At 55.6% G+C, this 23,672-nt stretch overlaps 13 protein-coding genes and 1 non-coding gene across 14 annotated transcripts; 5 read left to right on the top strand and 9 right to left on the bottom strand.

Moving 5' to 3' along the window:
* Positions 1 to 1,007: 1,007 nt before the first annotated feature.
* Positions 1,008 to 1,842, bottom strand: DICSQDRAFT_134142 (uncharacterized protein). Its single transcript, XM_007363247.1, has 2 exons — positions 1,788 to 1,842; positions 1,008 to 1,726 (listed from the first exon to the last, which is right to left on the bottom strand). Exons 1-2 carry the CDS (start codon positions 1,794 to 1,796, stop codon positions 1,358 to 1,360), a joined length of 378 nt encoding a protein of 125 aa, XP_007363309.1. The 5' UTR covers positions 1,797 to 1,842; the 3' UTR covers positions 1,008 to 1,357.
* Positions 1,843 to 2,165: 323 nt separating this feature from the next.
* Positions 2,166 to 2,908, bottom strand: DICSQDRAFT_153480 (uncharacterized protein). The gene is made up of 2 exons (XM_007363248.1): positions 2,398 to 2,908; positions 2,166 to 2,343 (listed from the first exon to the last, which is right to left on the bottom strand). The coding sequence occupies exons 1-2, from the start codon at positions 2,888 to 2,890 to the stop codon at positions 2,339 to 2,341; spliced, it is 498 nt and encodes a 165-aa protein (XP_007363310.1). The 5' UTR covers positions 2,891 to 2,908; the 3' UTR covers positions 2,166 to 2,338.
* A 987-nt stretch (positions 2,909 to 3,895) lies between these two features.
* DICSQDRAFT_178891 (kinase-like protein) lies at positions 3,896 to 4,882 on the top strand (the record flags this gene model as incomplete). Its single annotated transcript, XM_007363249.1, has 2 exons — positions 3,896 to 3,930; positions 3,991 to 4,882. The coding sequence occupies 2 exons, from the start codon at positions 3,896 to 3,898 to the stop codon at positions 4,880 to 4,882; spliced, it is 927 nt and encodes a 308-aa protein (XP_007363311.1).
* A 279-nt stretch (positions 4,883 to 5,161) lies between these two features.
* DICSQDRAFT_167652 (uncharacterized protein) lies at positions 5,162 to 5,877 on the bottom strand (the record flags this gene model as incomplete). Its single annotated transcript, XM_007363250.1, has 3 exons — positions 5,162 to 5,187; positions 5,249 to 5,774; positions 5,836 to 5,877. 3 exons carry the CDS (start codon positions 5,875 to 5,877, stop codon positions 5,162 to 5,164), a joined length of 594 nt encoding a protein of 197 aa, XP_007363312.1.
* A 1,887-nt stretch (positions 5,878 to 7,764) lies between these two features.
* Positions 7,765 to 8,873, top strand: DICSQDRAFT_178892 (kinase-like protein; the record flags this gene model as incomplete). The annotated part of the gene is made up of 3 exons (XM_007363251.1): positions 7,765 to 7,802; positions 7,860 to 8,759; positions 8,820 to 8,873. The coding sequence occupies 2 exons, from the start codon at positions 7,765 to 7,767 to the stop codon at positions 8,752 to 8,754; spliced, it is 933 nt and encodes a 310-aa protein (XP_007363313.1). The 3' UTR covers positions 8,755 to 8,759; positions 8,820 to 8,873.
* A 219-nt stretch (positions 8,874 to 9,092) lies between these two features.
* DICSQDRAFT_55059 (uncharacterized protein) lies at positions 9,093 to 9,614 on the bottom strand (the record flags this gene model as incomplete). The annotated part of the gene is made up of 1 exon (XM_007363252.1): positions 9,093 to 9,614. One exon carries the CDS (start codon positions 9,612 to 9,614, stop codon positions 9,093 to 9,095), a length of 522 nt encoding a protein of 173 aa, XP_007363314.1.
* Positions 9,615 to 10,544: 930 nt separating this feature from the next.
* DICSQDRAFT_178893 (uncharacterized protein) lies at positions 10,545 to 11,681 on the bottom strand (the record flags this gene model as incomplete). The annotated part of the gene is made up of 3 exons (XM_007363253.1): positions 10,545 to 10,802; positions 10,868 to 11,065; positions 11,661 to 11,681. 3 exons carry the CDS (start codon positions 11,679 to 11,681, stop codon positions 10,641 to 10,643), a joined length of 381 nt encoding a protein of 126 aa, XP_007363315.1. The 3' UTR covers positions 10,545 to 10,640.
* A 368-nt stretch (positions 11,682 to 12,049) lies between these two features.
* DICSQDRAFT_54310 (uncharacterized protein) lies at positions 12,050 to 12,844 on the top strand (the record flags this gene model as incomplete). Its single annotated transcript, XM_007363254.1, has 2 exons — positions 12,050 to 12,445; positions 12,509 to 12,844. Coding segments are annotated over 2 exons (732 nt in total), but the record flags the coding sequence as incomplete, so codon positions are not given.
* A 137-nt stretch (positions 12,845 to 12,981) lies between these two features.
* DICSQDRAFT_t58 lies at positions 12,982 to 13,054 on the bottom strand. The gene has a single exon. It is a non-coding gene; the product is annotated as a tRNA-Thr (tRNA).
* A 94-nt stretch (positions 13,055 to 13,148) lies between these two features.
* On the top strand, positions 13,149 to 14,020 carry DICSQDRAFT_167657 (uncharacterized protein; the record flags this gene model as incomplete). Its single annotated transcript, XM_007363255.1, has 3 exons — positions 13,149 to 13,349; positions 13,451 to 13,519; positions 13,802 to 14,020. The coding sequence occupies 3 exons, from the start codon at positions 13,149 to 13,151 to the stop codon at positions 14,018 to 14,020; spliced, it is 489 nt and encodes a 162-aa protein (XP_007363317.1).
* A 446-nt stretch (positions 14,021 to 14,466) lies between these two features.
* Positions 14,467 to 14,936, bottom strand: DICSQDRAFT_167658 (uncharacterized protein; the record flags this gene model as incomplete). The annotated part of the gene is made up of 2 exons (XM_007363256.1): positions 14,467 to 14,689; positions 14,743 to 14,936. The coding sequence occupies 2 exons, from the start codon at positions 14,934 to 14,936 to the stop codon at positions 14,467 to 14,469; spliced, it is 417 nt and encodes a 138-aa protein (XP_007363318.1).
* Positions 14,937 to 18,030: 3,094 nt separating this feature from the next.
* DICSQDRAFT_101446 (alpha/beta-hydrolase) lies at positions 18,031 to 19,282 on the top strand (the record flags this gene model as incomplete). The annotated part of the gene is made up of 5 exons (XM_007363257.1): positions 18,031 to 18,369; positions 18,437 to 18,647; positions 18,700 to 18,834; positions 18,895 to 18,997; positions 19,047 to 19,282. The coding sequence occupies exons 1-5, from the start codon at positions 18,053 to 18,055 to the stop codon at positions 19,280 to 19,282; spliced, it is 1,002 nt and encodes a 333-aa protein (XP_007363319.1). The 5' UTR covers positions 18,031 to 18,052.
* Positions 19,283 to 19,507: 225 nt separating this feature from the next.
* DICSQDRAFT_134149 (glycoside hydrolase family 18 protein) lies at positions 19,508 to 21,146 on the bottom strand. Its single transcript, XM_007363258.1, has 4 exons — positions 20,891 to 21,146; positions 20,742 to 20,832; positions 20,530 to 20,675; positions 19,508 to 20,458 (listed from the first exon to the last, which is right to left on the bottom strand). The coding sequence occupies exons 1-4, from the start codon at positions 21,109 to 21,111 to the stop codon at positions 19,618 to 19,620; spliced, it is 1,299 nt and encodes a 432-aa protein (XP_007363320.1). The 5' UTR covers positions 21,112 to 21,146; the 3' UTR covers positions 19,508 to 19,617.
* A 732-nt stretch (positions 21,147 to 21,878) lies between these two features.
* On the bottom strand, positions 21,879 to 23,351 carry DICSQDRAFT_55312 (glycoside hydrolase; the record flags this gene model as incomplete). The annotated part of the gene is made up of 4 exons (XM_007363259.1): positions 21,879 to 22,722; positions 22,777 to 22,922; positions 22,988 to 23,075; positions 23,128 to 23,351. The coding sequence occupies 4 exons, from the start codon at positions 23,349 to 23,351 to the stop codon at positions 21,879 to 21,881; spliced, it is 1,302 nt and encodes a 433-aa protein (XP_007363321.1).
* Positions 23,352 to 23,672: the final 321 nt, after the last annotated feature.

A 23,672-nucleotide genomic window follows, 5' to 3' on the forward strand; every position in this document is an offset into this window, starting at 1 on the left:
GGCGTGGGGGAGGTGCCCGGTGCCGAGATCTATGGCACACAAGCCAATGGCAGTCCGAGCAGGAACCCGAGAGGGGACAGATGTTGGGGGCGATAACGGCGATTGTCCGCGATAGGAAGCGACGAGAACCGGCGCAGGCCGGCGCCAGAGAAGAACGCCGGATGCAAACTGGGGAAGCGGGTCGTGAATCTTGCAGGTACGCGAGCGAAGCTCTCAACCGCCAGAACAATACTGGCCAGATGCCTCGATGGAGCACGGAACTTGATGGTCGTATGCTCATTGTTCTTCCCAAGCTAGTGGAGTAGCAGCTCTTGTGTTGAGCGGGGAGGCGTCGAGTTGTTCCTATTCCAGTCGGAACGCCGTCAACAGCAACCATGCGCTGGCAGTGAACAGCCGCCTCATGCCGAGGAGTTTCGTTGAGGTCCACGGGCGATAAGAACCAGAATCGGTCAGTGTTACGTGTTTGCTGCCGACCGCTGCGATGGCCGGGGATAGTGGGAATACCCTCGCAAGCACGGGCAGACGATTATTCTTGTGCAACGTGTTAAGAGAAGAATGTGGAACTCTCGGAGCTGCACAGGGAAGATGTCATAGGGGTTCTCACCGGCGAAGTAACACGATAGCGACTGGTTGTAGACTTACGGCATTTTTGAGCACGCTGCAAAGAGTGCTATATGCGACAGAAGCGTCTAACCAAGACTGACGGAGGTTTTATCTGCCACACCAAAAAACATGGGTTGTGATCGTAAGGGGGCTGTCAGCCTCTCCTAGATTTGCTACAGCATAAATCTTCCTCACCTAGTGGTAGGTTGTATTCACAAACACTTCTGTTGTGCTCCCGTACGGTTTTCCTAGTCCGCCAGCCGAACGTGGCAAAATCTTGTGAGTTCTTGTCGGTGCTCTTCTCGATGCAGCGCTGTTGCATGGTTGAAAAGCTCTTGGCACGTAAATCAGGTGTTAATGGTCTTCCGAAGGACAGGCAACTGCGAACGGGTGGGGAGGTTCGTGGTTGAGGTCAAACGTTGTCAACGACGGAGACGCGCCGATTGCAGCAGTCACGTGTGCAAGGCGCGTCGTGTCTGGTAAGTGCACACGGTAGCATCCGCGTTGACCTTCATGAATAGCCTTGTTGGGCTCCCGCAACGGTTGCACTAGCAGATGGCAGGGAGCACGTTTACTATCATGGATGTCGACCGCGTGTTGTGGAAGCGCCGGTCATGTACTGGAGCCCCTACAGGGTGACCAGAATGCGAAGGCAAGATGTACAGTTCGTTCAAATCCACGCTTTCTACTGGTATTGTACGTAACACTCCGCCAGGCTACGAGGCTGCGCTGCAGCCTGCTGCAGCACGCTCGATCAATGAACGGAGGAACGGCCCAGGGGCAGGGCCAGGGACGCCACACGCACCTCGATTCCGTGCGGAGATCCTCCTGAGCTTATCGAGAGTCTGTTGGATGACTGAGCAGACCCGCGGAGACAGACCTTCTCCACTTCCGTCAAGGTGTAGTATATCAAGTCCGCCATCTCAGCGGTGGCGTCGGCCTTCTTGCTGATCCTCCCAAATGGCCGACAAGCTTTCATGTCCGGGAGGGCAGAGCCGTGTACGAGATCCGAGACGGAAGACGTGTTTCCTACGTTGAGGTGAGCGTAGCAGATAGACTCGGGTGCATCTCTGCAGCCGCGTCCGGGCCCGTAAGCAGGGGCTGACAGGCTGCGATAGATACGCTTGACGACTAATGGTGAGTAAGGGATAGGCCATCGGAGTGATGCGACTGCAAGGACGCACAGTAAGCATCGTCGCAGCTGAGGAGCTCCGTTTGAGCTTTTGCCGTTCGCGAAAGAATCGACGTACGGTATGCACCTTTCTGCGATAAGCAGTGCTTTTTTAGACTGGGTCCGTGGTACGGAGCTATAACTTACAAGTACGCCGAGTTCTAGGGAGATCCGAGAAGGGATTGAGTCGTGCAACCTCGAAGTCAGGCGATGTCGTGCTTCTACATGCCGTACAGAGTCGGCGACCCAGCGCACAAAAGCCACAACGCTTCCACGTTGATCCCAGCATATAATCAGTTTGGACATCTCAGTCGGCAGCGTGGCGGGAACGGATCTACCAACATAATGGATTAGCCATCATTAACATTCGTTACATACCGCCACATAGGTTGGAGCAGGCGTTCCGAACAGAGGCTGTTTTGCAAGGAACAAAGCGCTATATTACATCCCACTTCGTCAGAAGGCGTGATACACGGATATACAGATATAACTACACAGCATTATGAGGCTATTGAGTTAAGGCGCGGTAGAGCACGGTTTCCCCGCGTTCTCAACGGGTCGTGACTAAGCTGTCATCCGGTATGTCAGATACATATGTAAAGGCGCACAAGCAAGTTGCGCACCAGATACAATTCTCGAGAGGACGCCTTCGCAACGGTCTTTTGAGAGAACACCAAGAGAAGTCAACCTCTTCAATAGTTCTGTGACCCAGCTTTGAGAATCCCGCCCGTCGACTTCCACGTCCTGTGCCACTTGCTCAACCACCCGCCGCTGTGCCAAGCTCAACATACCGAGATCATAAAGCCTCGTCGACAACGTGCTAGGTGCAACTGTCCTCGTAATTGCGCCTAGATACACGTAATGTGGCTCGAGCTCCCCGCCGTATGGGTCAGCGAGCGTCTCGAGCTGGACAGTCCTCCACGCCGGCACCTCGTTCGTCGCGAGGCCGCCGACGGCCCAGGTGATGCCCCAACGATAGGGAGCGTTGGAGCCAAGGGGTCTGTGGAGGATGAGGTAGACATGGCTGTCTACATCGTGATCTCGGGCGAGCCAGTCGTCTGGCGAGGTGGTGGTTAGCGGGACGGAAATCTCTTGGATGCGAGCTACCTCGAGCATAGTTGTCAATGCAATGATCTGGAATGGAGAAATCTGAGATAAAGAGTCTTAGATGCAAGGTGTCACGGAGCTTACGAGGAGAGTGTGTTTGAGATGAACTCGAAGGCTTGAAGTCAAGCGCACACCGTTTAAGTAGACAGTGACAAAGAAGGGCGTCTAATTGGTCGCGTGTCCCGCCGCGCCTTGCCACGCCCAGGCCAAGACCGAGACAATCTGAATAAGTGTTGCTCTGTATCGCAGCCGCGGGGAGACGGTTGTCCGCCTGCATACATGTACTGACTGTGTGACTCTGCCCCTGCTCTAGAATTCGGCACCAAGTCGAGAGGGATCTGGTAGTGCAGGCAAAGGTAACGCCGGAAAACTCATAAAGAAGGATGCCCATCTCTAGCGTCGCTCGCGAGCACAGCCTGCCACAATGTCTGGAAGATGCTTACGGATGGACGTACATGATATCCGGCTCATTGAAAGTCTGCCTACAAATACGTGTGTTGGACGACGTTGATTGCCATACGAGCATAGTGTAAGGCCTGTAGCGACGACGGACATGATGAAAGGGAAAATGCGGAAGAGGGTGGCATACGAGTGTTGTCGATGTTGAACAAAGCAGCCATCGGCCAGCAGTGGTCATAGTCCAAACCGCAGGCGGTGGTTGACGTATATAGACGCTCACCTCAACGTTTGCATGCCACGTGGCATAGCTAGAGAGCCCAAGTCAGTCGGTGGGCCATGCCTCTCGGTGCTTAGTCGCTACTTTTTGCGTCCTTAGTCCCTCTGTTCGAGCTCTCACTGAATGTCAGTCTACCTGTTACACGTCCACTCTGTTACACGTTCAGTCTAGGTCGCACTTCGTCGCTTGATCGATGACGAAAGGATAAAGCCCAGATTGGGTTTGCTTTGTTTGGGAGCGGCTCGCACATATGTCGAGGCTATCAATCAACCGGTCACCAAGATTGCCATTTCCTCCACTTTATCCCTTACTCTTGCTGAAGGATCGCTACACTCACGATGTCTGCGATTCCTAAGGACAACGTTACCGGATCGTATGTGTTCCCATTTATCGAGGATGATCCCCGCTGAGACGCTACCACCTTACAACACAGCTCCGTCGAGTTTCCCTGCCAGTTTCCAGAGGGAATTTTCAACCCATTGAGAGACGCGATAGATGATGTACTTCGGCTGCTCGGCAAAACGCTGAAACCGCTCGGCGAAGAGCTGTGGTCTAGGAATGAGTTCCACGACCTTGGTGACGGTCGAGTGGCGAAGGTTGGGCCAACTGTAAAGATCTACGAAGCCCGCGCGATGCACTTCGTCCGCTCGCACACGAACATCCCCATTCCCGAGCTTCATATGGCCTTCGAGCACGACGGTCAGACGTACATCGTTATGGAGCTTGTCGATGGCATCTCTCTACGCGACGCCACGCACACTAATGTCGACGGATCTCCCAACCATGGCTTAGGCCCTGGACTAGTTTCCGATGACGAGATGCTCCCTATCATCGAAGACTTGAAGAACGTGATCGAAGAGTTACGACAGCTCGGTCGCCGCTTCCCCCCGAGGAATCCGTGGTTCGGCGCGTGGCCAGAGGGCCCCCTCAGCAACTGCTACACTTGGGATGAGCTTCCTACAGCGCCATTTAACAACATCGACGAGTTTCACGCATATTTTCTGGAACGCTTACGACCTAGATGGACCGAGGTCTCGACATACGGGGCTTTGGAGCGAGTCCGACGCGAAGCTCAAGACCATGCACCAGTCCTGACGCATGGTGACCTTGCTCCTCGAAATGTGCTGGTGAAAGGTGGAAGAGTTGTTAGCGTCGTTGACTGGGAGACGTTCGGTTGGTATCCGGACTTCTGGGAGAGGATGGGGATCGAAAATGAGTCCTTGGATCCTCGGACTCACCAGGCAATCACTGCAGTGTTCGGCGAGAGACCTTTTGCCTCCGAAGTATACTTCTATGTCGAAGGCTGTTTGAACTTCCCATACTGAGCCAAGTGAGTATATCCTGTCATCGATGTCACAGCAGGCGCTGATGATTGCACAGTAGATGTTCGGGACATTCCTTCCTCACGCAGGATGTGCAAGTGTCCAGCCGTGATACGATACGTAGTGCAGAGAATAATAAATCGCAACCCTGATTATAGGAACTCGTGTCATGAATACAGATATAGGAGAGGGTTGCGATAGCAGTGGAACGTCATGGACGACAGAAAGGAGCGACGAACGAGAAGAGGACAATGGCTACGTGACCACGAGGATCTGACCGGGTCAGTCCGCAAGACAATCACGATAAGCTACAGAACCAAGGGTCATGTTAGTGTGCGCCGGGCTCTACAGCGCGTAACCACTACGCACCACCTCTGGCACCAGCCATCGCCTCCGCCCACGCTGCCGATGTGATTACCCCATGTTCAACCAGCTTGCGAAGCAACACATCTATCCAATTCTGGCAGTTCCACTGGCCGTTGGGCGACGCTACCTCGACAGTCTGCGCGATGCGCTCGATCTGCTGCCGCTGCTGCAGGCTGAGGTTGCCGATGAAGAACTTCTGGGCCATTCTCGTAGCGTTCCCAGCAGTCTTGGTCTGCCCGCCCCAATAGACATAACGGGGGATCGGCTGGGGGTCACGCACGTCGTTGTGCGTCTGGATGTGGATCAAGCGAAACCCTTTGTTGCTGACTTCCCAGCCGAGACTCCAGTGCAGATCACGGTGCCTCTGAATGAGGCCCTCGATGGGCTGATAAACGAGGAGAACAACCGGGCGGGTGACGTCGGTGTCGGGACACAAGTGGTCATTGTTGAGCGGTCCTTCCTTGTTCCTCAGACCATACTTACCCTGCTCAGGAATGTACTGAGTCGCCGGCATCACTGGTGGTTCCGGCTGTACGAGGACAACCTCAATGTCAGCGAGTTGCAAATGGGAAGAGTATGAGCGGTCTTACTGGGTGTTGCACTGATGTACCGAGCGAGAAGGGTGAGGGCATTTTATACTGCCCGCCGTTGGGATTTGCGAAGCCTTGGCTTGCAAACCACGTAACGGACGCGGGGCAGAGTATGGCCCTTTGTCTTTACCGGGAGTTGTCCCAGCCGCAGGGGACAACCGCAGCGTGCTGCCATACGACACCGTTCTCCCCGCACCAGACATCGCAACGCTACCTTGGCTGATGGACGCCGAGGGGCAAAGTGTGGGCAAAGGGAATATGAGCTAACCGGATGTATCAGCCCTGATGGCATGGGCAGGTACATCAAGGGAAAGCGTTTAATTACCGCTTCGGGGTTGTGGTTGAGCCAACGTTACCAGCCTGACAAGCGCTTGGCGGTAGTCAGCCGGCCAAATGAAGGAAGAGTATGGCCCTTTGTGTTTACCGCGAGTTGCCCCAGCCACAATGTGCCGCAAAACCAAAGTGTTCGCCCCGCCAGAAATAGCAACGCTACCTTGGCTGATGACGACGCCGGGCGACAACTACGGGGCAAAATGTGAGCAAAGGAAGGGTAAGCGAGCCCCGTGTCTTGACCTTGATGGGCGGGTCCATCAAGACAGAGGATTCAATCACCGCTTCGGGGCTGAGAATGGGCCAACATTACGAACCTGACAAGCGCTTCGCCGTAACAAGCCAAAGGAATCCTCGCAACTCCTCAAACCACGGATCTTAAGGCACTCGTCGTGGCTCCTGGTCCATTGTTCGAGGAGTTGTCCGTGGCGGCCCACTCCACCGGGAACGTCCATCAAGCTGTGCAATAATAGCACAGAGCACTGACCCCGTGGGTGACGAGGACGTTTCTGTCTGTATGTTCCATAGTGAGAGACATACTAGTGCGACAGTGTAGGCATTGTGAACTAGACTATACGGTAAACGATGTTGAACTTGAAGGCTTGCGTTGGACTCACGGACGAAGGTACTACTGTATAGCCGTGAGTAGGGGTAGTATTCCAATCTGGCACGGCAGGAAATCGGAGGTTTCAAGGGGGGAGAAGTCGATGAAGAGGGACGCACGGGATAAAAACTCTTCGTGGAAACGTCGCCTTGCGGGATAATAGTCTTGAAAAAATGGCAGGCGGTTACCTTCTGCATCCCCTTTGCGCTGAATTGTCTCCGTTAGGAAACACTCGAGTATTTGGGTACCGGTAGGATGAGATGAACTCGAGGGCGGAAGTCGAGAGCACGCTGTTCAAGTGGACAGTGATACAGAAGGGTAGCTAATGGGTCGCGTGTCCCACCACACCCAGACCAAGACCAAGACACAATTCGAGAGTGTGTTCACCGTATCGCAGCCTTGGATGAGACTGCCGTCCGCCCACACAGAGGTAATCACCCTGTGATTTTGCTCCAGCTCAGAATTTGGCACCAAGTCGAGATGGTTCGTCAGTTTGCTGGTGCGCGCGTTTGTAGGTAGACTCTACATGACCTGGAAATCACGCACATCCGCCCTGCAGACATAATGTCGATGGTGGTAGGTGGTCGCGATCAACGCATAACTTACGAGCATCCTTGTCCGACGACGTTGATCGCCGTATGAGCACAGTGTGAGGCTTGAAGCCATGATAGAAGTAGAATGCAATGTTAGGGAGATTCCAGAAGAGTGGCATACGAGTATTGTCAGTTATCAACAAAACTGCTATTGGCCTATGGTCTTGATTGCCAAAACCGCAGTGAACATGTAGGCGCCCTCCTCAGCGATTGCATGCCGTCAGGCTTCAGCCACGTGGCATCAGAGCTCCAACGCTCGAGCGCTCAAGTTCGTTTGAGTTCGAGCTCTCCCGTTGACTTTTTTGGGAGCGGCTTACACACTGAATATCGAGGCTGTCTAAGAATCCGAAGATCTAGCACGCCACTCCCTCCCCTTACTCTTGACATACCGCCACATTCTTGATGTCTGAGACCATATCTAAGGACAACACTACCGGGTCGTGAGCATTCCGATCGATGATGTTTCCCGCAGAGCCACTAACCACCGTACTACACAGCTCCGACGAGATTGCCTGCCAGTTCCCTGATGAAATCTTCAAACCCTCGAGAGACGCGATAGATGGTGTGCTTCGATTGCTCGGCAAAACGCTGAAACCACTCGGCGAAGAGCTGTGGTCCAGGAATACATTCTACGACCTTGGCGATGGTCGAATGGCAAAGGTCGGGCCGACAGTCAAGATCTACGAAGCTCGCGCTATGCATTTTGTCCGCTCTTATACTAGCATTCCCGTCCCAGACCTCTATATGGTCTTCGAACATGACGATCAGACATATATCGTCATGGAGCTCGTCGACGGCATCTCCCTACGCGACGCCACCCATACTACTAACGCCGATGGATCTCCCAACTACGGCTTGGGCCCTGGCTTGATTGCTGATGACGAAGTTACTACCATCATCGAAGACTTGAAGAACATTGTCGAAGAGCTACGGGAGCTTGGTCGCCGCTTTCCTCCAAAGAACCCGTGGTTCGGCGCGTGGCCAGAGGGTCCCCTCAGCAATTGCTACACTTGGGAAGCAGTTCCTGCGGCGCCATTCAAGAACATCGACGAGTTCCACGCGTACTTTCTGGAACGCTTACGGCCTAGATGTCCAGACCCCTCGACATACGAGGCCTTGGAGCAAATCAGACGCGAAGCACAAGACCATGCGCCAGTTCTGACGCATGGTGATCTCGCTCCTCGGAACATCCTCGTGAAAGGTGGGAGAGTTGTTAGCGTCGTGGACTGGGAAACATTTGGCTGGTATCCGGACTTCTGGGAGAGGATGACGATCGAGAACGAAGACTTAGGGAGCCGAATACGTCAGGCAGTTACTACGGTGTTCGGCGAGAAGCCTTCCGCAGCGCAGGTGTATTTGTATGTCGACGCTTGCTTGGGCTTACCGTGGTAGCACCGGTGAGTACCGACCACCCATGTTATTAGAGATATAGCATTGCTGACAACCGTGCATACCAGATACGAAGTGAGTAGAAAATGAAGGAGAAGGAGAAATGACAATGGAGATGTGGGAGGCTTCGTTCTGACTCGTGTTATACAGTTACTGTAGAAATCGTAGCTGATAGCGGAAGGTGGTAGATGACAGCAAGAGAGGCTGGTGAGAGCACAACGGGCGATAGTGAAGATGCGTGACAGCGAACTCTTCACAAGGGATCATTACTCAGTTTTGAGAATTTCGTGAAAGGCTTAAAATCTTGCGAGTCAGCATGTCACAGTGAGAACTCGACGTAATCACCACGTACCATTCCTCGCACTAGCCATCGCCTGCGCCCACTCCGCCGATGTGATCACGCCATGTTCTACCAGCTTGCGAAGCAACACATCGGTCCAGTTCTGGCAGTTCCATCTGCCATTAGGGTAAGCCACCGGCACCGTCTCGGCAAGGCGCTCAATGTTCTGACGCTGCGGGAGGGTCAGCTCTCCGAGCAGGAACTTCTTGGCTCTCTGTGTTGCAGCCCCTACAGACTTGGTCTGCGCGCCCCAGTAGACGTACCGCGGGTTGGGTGGAGGATCGCGCGGGTCGTTGTGAATCTGGATGTGGACGAAGCGGAACCCGCGGTTGCTGACTTCCCAGCCGAGACTCCAGTGCAGATCACGATGTGTTTGGGTTTTGGTCCCTACGGGTGGGTAGACGAGGAGGAAGACTGGGCGCGTGACATCGTTGTCAGGATAGAGGTGGTCGCTGTTGAGCGGTCCTTCCTTGTTCCTCAGGCCATACTTACCCTGCTCAGGAATGTACTGAGTCGACGACATGTTGGTGGTTACGGCTGTCGGAAAGATCCTTCTAGTCAGCGAATTGCAGATGAGGAGCGCATGAGCAGTCTCACTGAGGGTTATTGTGGATGCAAAAGTGTGCGTTGTGATGGTGCACCGAGTGAGAATGGGGGGGGGGGGCTTTTATACGGTGTAAGCCTTGACTGGAGCCTACGTCACGGATACAAGGAAGATTATGGATGATTGTCTTTGCCAGTGCCCCAGCCTCAACGTGCCCCCAATCCAAGGTGTTCGCCACGCCAGACATAGCAACGCTACCTTGGCTGATGACGACGCCGAGCGACAATGGGGCAAAGTGTGGGCAAAGGGAATATGAGCTAACCGCGTGTATCAGCCCTGATGGCATGGGCAGGTGCATCAAGGGAAAGCGTTTAATTACCGCTTCGGGGTTGTGGTTGAGCCAACGTTACCAGCCTGACAAGCGCTTGGCGGTAGTCAACGGGCCAAAGGGATGCTCGTGATGCCTCAACGCGCCGATCTATCTCACGGCACTCGTCGTGACGCCTGGTCCATTGTTCGAGGAGTTGGCCGTGGTGGCCCATTCCAACGGGATTGTCCGGTCAGCTGTGGAAGGATAGACCTCGTGGGGGGTCAGGACGTTTTCTGTATGTAGGGTAAGAGACATACCAGTGGTTCAACGATAGCGATGACGTCCAGGTCTAGAGAGCTCGGATTCATACCTTCGCGTGCTTACCCCTCCCCCTGCTACTTCGTCCTCCAAGGACCACAAAGACCGCCCCTGCATCACAAACCACGGTATGTGGCCACTGTTTCCGCTGCACCCCCAATTACCAGCAAAAACAAGCGCGACGTTCAGGATGGAAGACGCCACACCCATCAGCGCAGAAGGCTCGCCGCCCCCCACACGCTTCACTACCCGTCGACACTTTCAGGTTCGTTCGCATAGTTGAAGTGGTTGGATTCCCGAGATCTAGAGAGAAGCCCGTGCAAACAGAAGGCTACTTTACACATCAACAACCACAGCCGCCGACTCGAACGCGCAGCTCACTTCTGCAGCGGCGGGGTGTCCGCGAAGAGGTACTGCATGCGGTCCGTCGGGTAGCGATCACCATGCGTCGCATCCATCGCCTGCGCAATCCGCCGCACCTCCTGCACGTCCTCCGGGCTCAGCTTGACGTCCAATGCCCCAAGGTTCTCCTTCAGGTTCTGTACCCGAGCCGCACCAAAGTCGTCAGTACCTGCCACGCGACCGTCTGCCTCGGAGCACGCACGGGAATGTTCGTGGTCCGAGGGATGGGGACAATGTCCTCTCCCTGCGCGAGCAGCCACGCGAGCGAGACCTGGCCCGCAGTGGCGCGGCGCTTCCTCGCGAGCGCAGCGAGGCCGTCTGCGAGCTTCACGATGTTCGGAAAGTTGTCCGGCTGATACGTCCGCCGATAGTCATCCGCAGGGAGGCCGTCGAACGTCCTCTGATACACGCACACGCACACGGTCAGCAAGTCCTCGATGGGGGCAGAGAGCGGATGTGCGCACGTATTTGCCGGCCGTTGAGCCGCGCAATGGTCATTGATAAAGGCGTGGCTCACCCCAGTGCGGGCAGAACAGTCGCGATCAGGTCCCACGACGCGCCCCCATCGCGGTCATGTGCAGCGCGATGATGTCTTCCAGCCATCCATGCGCGTCCGCTTCAGCTAGTGCTCTAGGTCTGGGCATCGTAGGTCTACCCCAGGCGTCCCATTCCAGCTGCAGACGCTGTCCAAACCAGATCTCGACTGAGTATATCCCGGTGGACTTTGACTGAACCGTTACGGATTCCCGATCGGCATTCTTCTCTGAGCGCTCCTCCCGTACCAGCCCGCTCCCGTAGGTACCGTTTCATGTACACAGGTCGCGTCTGTAACACGGCTCCGTGCTTTGCGTCCTGCCGTTCTAGGTAGACGACGGACATACCAAGTATATGGTTATGGCCGCCACAAGTACGGACTATGTATATGATAGCCTCAACGAACCTACGTCGTGTTCCATTATCAGTACACAGTCAACGCATCACGACAACATACTTACAGAATCAAACGCGGGCTGCATGTTGATGTGTCCTGCCCGAGACTTGTCCTATACGAAGACAGGAGAGTCTCGTACGGGTGTGCATACCTACGCCGTGCCGTACTACCGCACATACGTATGCGCTTGCTGTTGTGCTCGTTGCGACCCTGCCGTCGAGCCGCGCAAGCTAACGAACGCACCGCCACCACCTCCGCGCTAAGGCACACCTCCGATCGCGTGCTGAACATGTACGACATACATAACCGCACTCGACAAGGCGTCGATTAAACTTCTCCCACCGTAACAACAACCGCCATGCGCCTCATCATCACCGGAGTCACTGGAGTCGGTACGTCTACTCGCCCCGTCCTCGCTCGCAGAGAACTCACCCGAGCACGAACGCACACCCAGCGGGCCTCGCGATCTACCGCGCAGCCCTCAACGACCCCGCCGTCGAGCGCGTCACCCTCCTCACCCGGCGCGCCGTCCCCGCATGGGCAGAGCTCCCCGCAAACGCGACCGAAAAGACGGACGTGATCGTGCACACCGACTTCAAGAGGTACGCGCCCGAGCTCGCGCAGCGCCTCGCGGAGCACGACGCGCTCGTGTGGGCGCTGGGCAAGAGCTCCGTCGGGATGAGCGAGGAGGCGTACACGGAGCTCACATACACGTACACCATCGAGGCCGCGAAGGCGCTGAAGGCGGCGGGCGCGGGCAGTCTGGAGCAGCCGTTCCGGTTCGTGTTCATCAGCGGGGAGCTCGCGGACCCGGAGGGGAAGTCGCGGCAGATGTGGGCGAGGGTGAAGGTGCGTGCGTGGTCGGCTGTAGAGAACGGGCTGAATGGAGGCTCACCACGATTCTCCTCGCAGGGCCGCGTCGAGCGCGAGCTGCCGGAACTGTTCGAAGGCACGAATATCAAACCGCACGTCTTCCGCCCGGCCTACTTCTTCCCGTCCAAAGACTACCCGCAAGACCGGTTGCACCAGCGCAGCGCGATCGAGCGCCTCATCGACAAAGTCCAGACGCCCCTGATCTCGACGCTCCTGCCAGCGTACTATACGCCGAATCATGAGCTTGCACGGTTCGCGGTAGAGCTCGCGAAGGGGCGGTGGCCGGACCAAGTTCTGTACAGGAACGCGGAGATGAGGAAGCTATGCAGTCAAGGAGTTGCCGCCGCTTGGCGCCCAAAATGCCAGCGCCCGTGAAGAGCTGTGAACACGTGGATTCCTTCAATCAACTGTACAGGCGTCGCTATGACTATGAACGACATTCGTCTGAATCAAACGGTGGACCCAATGCAGTCTTCTGTGTGATTGTGACAAAAGCTGGAAACCCCTATGCATTCCCATTAGCCGACTCGAACGACTGACCTCGTCATTACTAGTGACGCGCTCTACCAACTGAGCTAAACGGGAGTCGTCAAACGTGTCTGTAGCTCCATGTCAGGTTGCAGCGTCTAACTCTACGTAACCCAAGTCAACGCTCTGCAAGCCCACTCTACGAACCGCCATGTCGGACATACCCCAGACAGACGTCTCTCGTCCCTCTGCGCTCCCCACCGCCAAGCTCCTGCAACGCCCCTCGCAGCCTACGATTGACCAGAACTCAAGCGAGTACCTCGACGCGATCGAAGAGGAGTGGAACAAGCGCGTCGACGTCGAGATCGAGACCCTTGTCGACGGTATGGCGGACATCGTCAGCCTCGCTTCGGTGCGTGCTCTTTTTCATCCAGCGAACCCTTGCTCTCACCGTGGCTGAATGGAATGCGTTGCTGCGCTGGGCGTGGGGTGCGTGGGGGTGCGGTGGGGTAGATTGGCGACAAGGACAAGTTCCGCATCGCGCAGGAGGCGTTTCAGGCGCAGTGCCGCGCGGAGTCCATGGTGCGTCCGTCCGTCCCGGCTGCGTGACCATATCTTCTCATCTTACACTCCCTGCTGTCGTCTGACGCGCCCTGAACGCCTTACATTGCGTCTTACGTCCGACGTCTCGTTCCTGGCATCTCGCGCCTCACGGCTTCCAATCCAATCGTTGCCACCCACGCGCACTCCGTCTCGCACACGCGTTCCAAACCGCGTCCGACCACGCTCCATGGCTTGCACCAATGTCCTGTGACATGTCCTAACGCGCTACGCTACTTCCCCACCTCCAACCCACCACGGCAGATCCGCGCGGCGAACTCGCTCATGTCGACGATCCATTCCATGAAGCTCCTCCTCCTCCTGTCCGACGAGGCCCAGATCGCCAAGCGCCGCGACGCCGAGCTGCGCAGCGTGCAGGCGGACAAGACGGACGCGCAGCGGAAGGTCGCAGCCCTGCTCGACGAGCTGCTGCTCTCGCGCACGCGCGAGGGCCCGCGCGACCGGCGCATGGACACCAGTTGAACTCCGTGCGTGTGCGCGCGGGATCAACCGACCAAGACGACGGTGGCTGGATATATGTGGATGTGGGAGACGTGGGCGTCGCTTCCTGCGCGGCTGCGAGACGTGCGTGCGCGCCCGGCCCTACGCTCTCGTCTCGACCTGGCCGAGCCCGGCCTCCTAGGCGCTGTCGGGACAAGCTTGTCCCGTGGTCTACGTCTGTTGCCCGCCTTCTGGTGGCCGTGCGTGGACACCGGACTGGGTGGCTTGGCGGTTGTTCGCAGCTCAGATTCGCGATTCCTCTGGTCTATGGGTTGCCTGTATCATAGGTGCAACATTGCTGCATCATAGCTTCTTGTGTGTCGTCGACGAACTTGGTGAGTCGGTGGATTCGAAAATGAGGAGGGATGCCGGAGATGTAGGAGTTCGACGCTCACGATGATGCTAAGCGCATAGTCGTAGATGTCCGCCTAAGGCAGCTCTTCAACATCGTCTCCGGTACCATTTTCGGTATCATCTTCATGAGACAACTGCTGGATCCGCGATGACTCGATGGGACCGTCCGCAGTCCCCGAGTGATAGGGCTGAAACGCGATCTCGGATACCTTGGAGAGCGACCGAGATGAGTCTTCCACCCTGCGCTTGACCTTCTGCAAATTGATGAGGAACCTCGACGTGAGGATGGCGGTCAACCTATGCATAGTGAGCAGCTACAGCCATGATGTTGCATGAAAGTGTGGACGTACGGCTCCTCGAAGACACTAATGAGGTTCGATGGCTCAAGTGCGTCATTTCCTGCGACCTGACTGGACTCGGACGAGTCCGATGGTACTGTGACGGTGTACTCACTGAGGATATGGTGAACGCGACGTTGAGACCATTGAGTATCAGTAACGTTCTGTGATTTGGACGGTGATGAGATTGTCGAAAAGCCCGACATGGTCGCAGTGACCTACGAAAAGTATATTGTTCCTGTCACAAACACATGCCTAAGCGATACTTAAGGATATTGAGCCCTGGTCATACAGTGCACCATCGCGAAGAAGCGTGAAGGAAAAGGTCGGCTTATTATGACCCCCGGACATGCGATTACGGTGGGCTATCCGGATGGTTTCGTGGGTCCGGTACCACGTGATGTAGAGGCGAACCAGATCGGCAAGGATGAGAGAGAACCGCGACGCCAGCGTCACCAGAATGGTCCGAGGTCAACGTGCGTCCAGTGCGAAAGTGAAGAATAAACTTGCACCTGTCATTGAATATCAGAGAGGGCGTCACAGGAGTCGGTCAGAAGCTGATGTAAACGAAGCCTCTCACTTCATGACCATTGTCGCTGACAGCTCCGGGACCGGTACGAAGCCCCTTCCTGGAACATTTGAGAAAGACGTCCAGAGCAATTTGAGCTTGTGCGGACTCTCCGTTAGATGGTCTCCAAGGGTATATGTGCGAACTGGTACGCACAAGCAGGCTGATAAACAGTGGTACCGACGAAAGCGCGAAGACTACTGCCGCAATGTACACTGGGTATGAATCGGCGCACATGGCGTAGGACTTGAGGGTCGAGAATGCTATTACGAAAGGGCACCGTCAATGCCGTGAGGATATATGGGAACATATGCTCACGTACCAGCCCAAGGAAAATACTGTAAGGCACGCATCACAGACGTGACAACATAAATCGCGAGGCCACTAGAGGAGGGTCAGATACACGTTCCTCGTTCCAGCTTGTCTGGAACATCCAACCTCTATTGATTTGCTGAGCATGTGTTGAATATATGGCAGTGTGAAACGTACCTGGAATGATGAAGGAGACGGGATGCAGCCCAAGATCTGAACAGCGAAAGTGAGATATCGGCTGAGCAAGAACTGGCAGGACCAAGGGCCCCGTGACGCGGCGTGCCGTACAGAATTACCTCACCTCGCTATCGAGAGTACTGACGTAGTCGTACATGAACAGCGCAATGGTGTGGAGAAAACATGTATCAGTTGACCATCATCTGATCTACGCTGCAATGGACGTACTTGACCCAGCAACTGCGCAATAAAGAGTGAAGGTGGTTGCACTGATCCCACGTGTCAGCAAGCTTGAGCGAAACGAAAATATAAGCTATAACATACTGGTGTTCAGCGACAATTGTGGCAGCCTGTGCCTCCGAAGAACCCAACATACCCAGGGGGAAGAGATTCGAAGCGATGTGGGCGTTCGCAGAACAGCTGCTAGGTTCTATGAGGTCTACCTTATTTAGGGAAAGGAATGGCCAGTGCCCGCCAAGGAGCTCTTCGTACTCGGGTGCCAGACAGACAGATACACCGCATATGTAGATTAGCCATTCGGTCACACGGTGAGTGGGCTAACGACATTAGCGTTGATTGTCCTGAGACAGATTGCAACGTATCAAGCCCTAGGCCCGAACAGCACGGCGTCCGAATACTGACAGATGGCGTCTCCATGTTAGCCCTTACTGTGTGACGTTTCCGCCGGAGGAAGAGAACCTGGAGCGCGTCCACATTGCACCGTTAGTATCCGACGTAAAAGCGGCTGCCTTCCGAGAATCAAAGGCTCGACAGCATCACAGACAAGGGTTCAGTTGCTTGGTTCCTCTCATTAGCCGAGTCCCTAGGCACCTAAGTTGGAGAGTGAGCTGCACCAAGTATTTGGACGTAGGCCATCTTGCACTCCTGACTGAGTAGACCGACTAGGCTGCAGAATTTGGCCTCATCTATTAATGAAACGAGATGGCGAGTCCAATCGGCTGTCATGGGGCCGTTCAACCGCACAGAGTAGATTGACACATACCCTTGTTCGGCTTCGCTTCAAGTTGAAGGTTCCGGTAATGTTGCGAGGCGTGATTGATGGCTTGACACCTGTGTTACCAGCAGTACATGTGCCTAGTGCTGCAGGGAGCCTCGCAAGTAGATTTTGAAAATCTGACTTCAGTGGGCAGTGCGTGACGTGCCGCAACTGGACGCTCAGTGCGACGGGATCTGGACGGCGCGTCTCTTGCAAATTGTTCCCACGTGACCGACTTCTCATCAGCCTCAAGGTTGCCCACACTCCGCCTCGCGAACATATCTCAACCCACTTAGGCCCAGTGTTTATCTCCCCGTGCTCATTTACCATGTCGTGTCTGAGGCATCACGCACTGGCTGTGTCTCGGACGCGCGACGGTACATCCACGCCACAAGCTCATGATCTATATTCAATTAAACTTCTCGCCTCCAAGTTGGCCCTGCTTGCAAAGCTCCGCGAAGTCACAGTAGAGCTGCGTACAGACTCCCGCAGCAAGTTCGCCGCGCTATATATGAACTACTGCTCTCGAGAAAGGGTAAGGGCCTGCGCACCCAGCGTGGTGACCAAGGTGCGCAAACATCGGGGAGAAGGGTTTCGCGGGCGGCATGGCCACGAAAGGTGCGTGCGGCATCATTAATGGGTGCCTGACTTCGCACTGTAGATCATCGCCTCGCTCAGCCTCTGGAGCAGAAACCCTGCACAGTCGTCAGATGAAAGTGTACTCACATGGGCTGCGATGACAAATGTGCGGGTCTAGGGCAAGAGAGGTCGCGCAAACGTCGCGGACTGTACAAGGTGACGATGTGAGAACGTTGATGCCAGTACACGTACCTTCGAACATCTTGTAGTCAGGCATTGAGTGACTAGAATGAATCGACGAGTCGCACTGCAGAGGACGGTATGTCTGTACTGGAGAGTATGTATGCTGAGCGCCAGTACGGCCTCGAGTGTCGCTTGCAGTGCTTCATTGGATGATTCATATGACTGACTCTATAGCATTCGCAAGTTCCCTATCGGATTGATTCCGTGCGCCGTGACCAAGGCCGAAGCTCGGAATCTCGAGGTGATGGCTTCGGGAATGCCGTTCAATACCTCACCGGCAAACGGACGGTTTGGTAGCCGGAGATCCCCGTTGCATGTTTGCAAGAGCCCGCGCATTCACATCGGATCGTCACTTCTTGTGAGAAGACATCCTCTGATCAGCTATATATAAACCTCCAGATCAGGAGGTGCGACCTTCATACATCCGCGTCTCGCCCATCGTCGACATGGATCCCACCGCATTCAAGGACCTCCAAGTGAAGCGGGGCTACACGTATCATTACTACTACTCTCCTGCGTCGGCTGGGAAGCCCACGTTGCTCTTGATCCACGGCTTCCCCTCGAGTTCTTTCGATTGGGCTCGCCAGGTAGCGCACTTGAAGCCGAAGGGCTATGGCATCGTTGTTCCGGACTGCCTTGGGTACGGCGGGACGTCCAGACCGACGGACCCGAACGCATTCCGCCACAAACTCATCGCGCAGGATCTCGTGGACATCTTGGACGCCGAAGGCCTAGAGACGGTCATCGGCATCGGTCACGATTGGTGAGCTGGTTGGGCATATACATGGTCGCATTTATTAGAGAATATTTATGGAGGACGGCTGTCGCAGGGGTTCTGGGCTTCTCTCGCGCCTTGCGAACTGGTATCCGGATCGTTTCACGGCGTTCGCCTGGATCGCCGTGCCCTATACACCCGCAGCGACTGAGCCAATGGATTTTGACCAGTTCATCGTCGGTTTTCGGGAGAAGACGGGCAGCGACACCTATGGGTATTGGGCATTCTTCATCAAACCTGATTCGCATGTCGTTGCGGACAAGAATGTGAGACTTTCGTTCTAATGGTGGGGTGCATCAAACGAAATATGGCAACTAGATCGATAGCTTCCTCACCCTCGTGTATCCTAAGGAGCCGGAGATCTGGAAAGACTGGATAGCGCCTCTCGGCAAAGCAGAAGAATGGGTCGCCAGTGATCGTCGAGGTGAACGTCCGGCTTGGTTTTCCGAACAGGTAAGTACACGGACAATGGTTTCTGTAGACGACCGACAACTTCCACAATCACAATCCCAGGAATACGCGGAGGCTCGCGAAAGATTCGTGAAGTTTAGTCTAGAGTCGCCCATGAACTACTATAGGGTGGTAGTATTCAACTTGAACATCGATGATAACAAGGGTAAGGCCCGAGTCTTCGCTTCCAACCTCTGACCGCTCATTGTTGACAGCTATTCCGGAGGAGAACAGGCAGGTCAAGAAGCCTGCACTATTCGTCGCGTGCAAGCGCGACTACGTTTGCCATGCGGAGGTTGGCAAGTGGACGATGAAACGAGCAGTGCCGCATGCGGAGATTATCGAGCTCGATTGTGGGCATTGGGCTCTGCTCGAGGAGAGCGACCGGCTTAACCAGGCGCTGGAGCATTGGCTGGAGAGCCTTCCGTCCGCCAACAAAGCGCAATTGTAGGACGAATGAGTAAAGTGAACGTGACGTCTGAACCTCAATCGCCTTGTTGGCGAACCAAACACCTATACATTACCTCATGTCAAAAAAGCAAGTTTCATTGCTGATTGCACATAGTTATAGTGCAGTTAGTCCTCCCCTTGCATGTTTTTGACAGAATAATGTCGGCAATACATCTATACTTCGGGTGACCGTGAAGACAACCTCTGCCATTATCTTGTCAGCGACAGAAATGAATCCCAAGACATTGATTACAATTCCAGTATTACATCACATGATTATCATAGTAGAATAGGCCCAACGAGAAACTGAAATCGTAGTGATGTCTGAGGCGCTCCTCAAGGACGCTTACTGCCCGTCATGTTTGAATTTATGGCATCAATCAATACGTCAGTAGCACCCGCTGCCTCCCAGATTGCGTACCCGCGCAACCCTTTCTCCTGAATGAACGTACCCTTCTGCCCGAACGATCGCACATCGTCATACGAAAGCATTACCTGGCTGGAGCGGTTATACGCGCGTGGCGTCTGGCTGCAGTCATCCCAGAGATAGTCGATGCCGTCCCTCGGTGTGCCGTTGGCGTTGATGAAGCTACTCGTCAGCGACTCGTCCGCGAGGTTCGTCCAGTACCACACGCCCGAGTAGTCCCACGGCACCCCACACAAATCGGTCCCGCTCTTTCCGTCCCAGGAGTCTCCGGGGACTTGAGAAGCGTTGTTGTAGATTAGAGGGTAGATGGACAACTCCGAGTTGTTGTAGGCGTTGTTAGGGAGGACAGCGGCACTGTGTCCGTACGCGGGCACACCGAGGACGAGCTTGTCAGCAGGGAAGCCTGCCTTGGTCCATGTATCGACGGCGGACTCGGCGGAGCCATGCTGGTACTGGGGTGGAGCACAGCTGTCGTTGAGGGGAGCGTTCGGGCCCAGGATTCCGTCTACGCTCCCCCAGACATCGTAGTTCATGATCGTCACGTAGTCAAGGACTTTCGCGAACTCGGACATGTCTTCCATCGGCTGGCCAGTCGCGTTAAGAAACGGCTTGTCGGAGACGGCGGCGGACAGGATATAGGAGCTCGTGGCGGGATTCTGACGGAACTCTTGGAGCATCAGGAGGAAGTTTGCAGCATCGTCCTTGTCGATGGTGTTGCATCCTACACCTTGCTTGTTCGGAAATTCCCAGCTGACAGAGCAGAAAGAATCGATCAGCACAGCACGCTCGTGACCATACAGGACACGAACGATGGTACGCACTCGAACTCGACGCCCTGCACAGCGTAATTGTTTGCCATGGCACCCACTGCGTTGATGAAGTTGCTTCGGGTGTAGTTTTCGGCAAGAAGAAGCGAGAACCACTTTGAGCCAGTCCAGCCGCCGACCGTCATCATGACTTTGGTGTTCTGCAGTACATGGTCTCCTAGTTTGAGACGCACGCTCGGTCAGATAGGAGCGGGTAAATCGCTTACCTGGTTGTGTGCTGTAGACACCAGGTCCTTGAAGATGGTCCCGTTGATATCATCCGCCGTCAGGCTCACCATGTGATCCGGATCGGTGGTCCTGTGTAAACATCATGAGATGATCCCGATACCGTGGTAGTCCGCCAGTGCACACTTACACGAACGCATATGAGACCGAGGTATACTTCTTCCAGTCGATATTGTCAATAGGAACTCTTCCATTGTGCCAGGTAGTGTACCATGTCCCGGCGAAAGTACCAGCCGCACTGGGGGAGTTCGTGGAATCGCTAGGTGCATCCCTCGCAAGGCTAGTCGCCTTAGCGGGAAGAGGAGAGAAGAGCGCCGCAAGTGCCGCCCATGAGGAGAGTTGAAGCCACATAGCTGAGAATCTGGAGGTTCAAGTTGGGGTGGTTGGTCTCTATCCACTCACCTTTTATTCCCTGTGAACGACGACGAAATACAGAACGCACACGCGCACCTACCCTCTGAACGCGACTACCACTCGACTTCCAGGGCGGCCTCCGACAATTGAGAACGTGCGCCGGGTGACCCCTCTGCATTCTCTGCTTTCAAGTGCGGAGCATGGGTCACAAAAGATGAAACACCTACCTGAAGCCTGCGTTTCCATGCCATTCAGGAAGGAGTGAGGCGATATGCAAGAATCATGTTGATTATTGGTACATTTGTCACCTTCGTTAGTCTGTCGATGCGTAACCGAACGTGGAGCGGTCAATGGGTATCCCCGCTCGGCGGGGCCACCGCGCAGAGGACGGCGTGACGTACACCATCCGATGCAGCGATAGTATACATTAGTCTATGCCTGTGCATCAAGCACGGTCAATAACATAACGCTACAATAGAAACACAGTGCGCCCAAAGAGAGACATGAGGGAATGATGGGACATGTATAGCGATACAATATGGTGAGCCGCCGCGTATTGTGGCGTGTGGTGACGTGACCGTGCGTCGCTCCGGGCTAAGCCAGAGCGGTTGTCGTTGTCATGGGAAGTAGGTGGGTATGGACGAAGCATCGAGCCGCGAGACCCTCGCAGGCGAGGGCATAAAGGTAGGGTCGGACAGAGACCGCGAGAGGAAGACCGAAGGGGGGGGAGAGGGGGGAGAAAGCAGGGACCGAAGCTGCAGCGATCAGCAACTCACATCATCAATCCCGATCGCTTCCGAGATCGCGTTGAGGAGGATGTCGTTGTAGTCCCCGCCCGCCTCCCACATCGCGAACCCGAGCAGGCCCTGCTCGCTGATGAACTTGCCCTTCGCCGTGAACGAGCTCCTGTCGTCGTACGAGACCATCACCTGCGTGCTCGGGTTGTACACGTACGGCGTCTGCGAGCACTCGTCGAACCGGTAGTCGATCCCGCTCGCCGCGGTCCCGTTCGTCGTCAGGAACCCGCCCTCGACCAGCCCCCAGAAGTCGAAGATGCCCGACGGGCCGGCGGGCGTCACGACGCCGCACATGTTGCTCTCGGGCGACTGGGCGTCCCAGGAGTCACCCATCGGCTGGTTGCTCGCGTCGAACGCGGGGTAGGGCGCGAGGGCGGCCCCGCTGCCGGAGAGCGCGGCCGAGTTCGGGACGCTGAAGCTGTGGCCGTACGAGGCGACCCCGAGCACGAGCTGGTTCGCGGGGAAGTTGGCGGCGGTCCAGGCGTTGACGGCGGACACGGCGGAGCCCTGCTGGTCGGCGGCGCTAGCGCAGGTGTCGTTGAGGGGCGCGTTGGGGCCGACGGATGTGGACCAGGAGCCCCAGACGTCGTAGTTCATGATTGCGACCCAGTCGAGGACGTCAGCGAAGCCGGAGACGTCGGACATGGGGGTGCCGTCGGGGCCGGCGAAGGGCGTGATGCCGGCGGCGGCGGTGAGGGTGATGTTGTCTCCGACTTGGGAGCGGAGGGCTTGGAGGAAGGAGAGGAAGTTCTGGCTGTCGTCCTGGGAGATGATGTTGCAGCCCGCTCCTTGCTTGTTGGGGTACTCCCAGCTGGGTCATCGAGTTAGTAATGCTATGGAATTGGTGTCGATGAACACGACTCACTCAAAGTCGAGACCGTCCAAGTCGTACTTGGAGATGAGGCCGGTCATTGTCTTGACGAATGCGGTCCGGTTTGCCTCAGTAGCAACTGCTGAAGAGAAGTAAGTCGAGCCGGTCCAGCCTCCGATGGTCAGCATCGCCTTGACACCCTAAACGCGAACAGGCACTTCAGTACACCCGATCTAGATACGTGAGATTGTCAACTGCTACTCACATTCTGGTGTGCCAGGTCGACAAAGCGAGGAAGTAATTCCTCATCGGAGTCTGCCAAGGATACGGAGTTTACGTCTGGAGTCGTGACACTGTTTACGGAGTCAGCCTAAGCAAGATGAGAACCGAAGGAAGTTGACTGACGCAAAGGCATATGTCGCAGCAGAGTACTTGGACCAGCTGATGTTCTCGGGAGGGAAGTCGGTGCCATGCCATCCAGCGTACCAAGTTGTTGCGACGACCTCGTCGCCGAGGGAGGAACTGTTGCCGCTGGAACCAGAAGTTCCTGTCGCACCGACGGGCGTTCCGCTAGGCGCCGAGGCTGAACTCGTGACAGCAGCGGACTGGGGAGGCTTCAAGGAGCACATGGGCGCAGCCCATACTGCTGAGAAGGGGAGAGCAGCCAGGAGGGTAAGGGGCAAAAGCATGGTAGGGGTAGAGAAGAAGAGGTAACGCACAGGGCGAGGGAGATGGAGACCGGGCCTCCCGAGGGAACTCATTTATATATTGCACTTGGGGCTGGATTGTGGGTGGAAGTCAGCCGCTTCCATGGACGGAGATAGGTCCGCATGTTCTTTGTGCTCACGGCACTGAGATGAGGCGGACTTGAGCGGCAGAAGGCACGCGCCCGAGAACAATCGAACGTGGTATGCGCGTGTAAGCCCACAATAAGCAGTCGTTTACCTCTT

Source organism: Dichomitus squalens (genome assembly GCF_000275845.1).
Source record: "Dichomitus squalens LYAD-421 SS1 unplaced genomic scaffold DICSQscaffold_6, whole genome shotgun sequence".
Taxonomy (NCBI): Eukaryota; Fungi; Basidiomycota; class Agaricomycetes; order Polyporales; family Polyporaceae; genus Dichomitus; species Dichomitus squalens.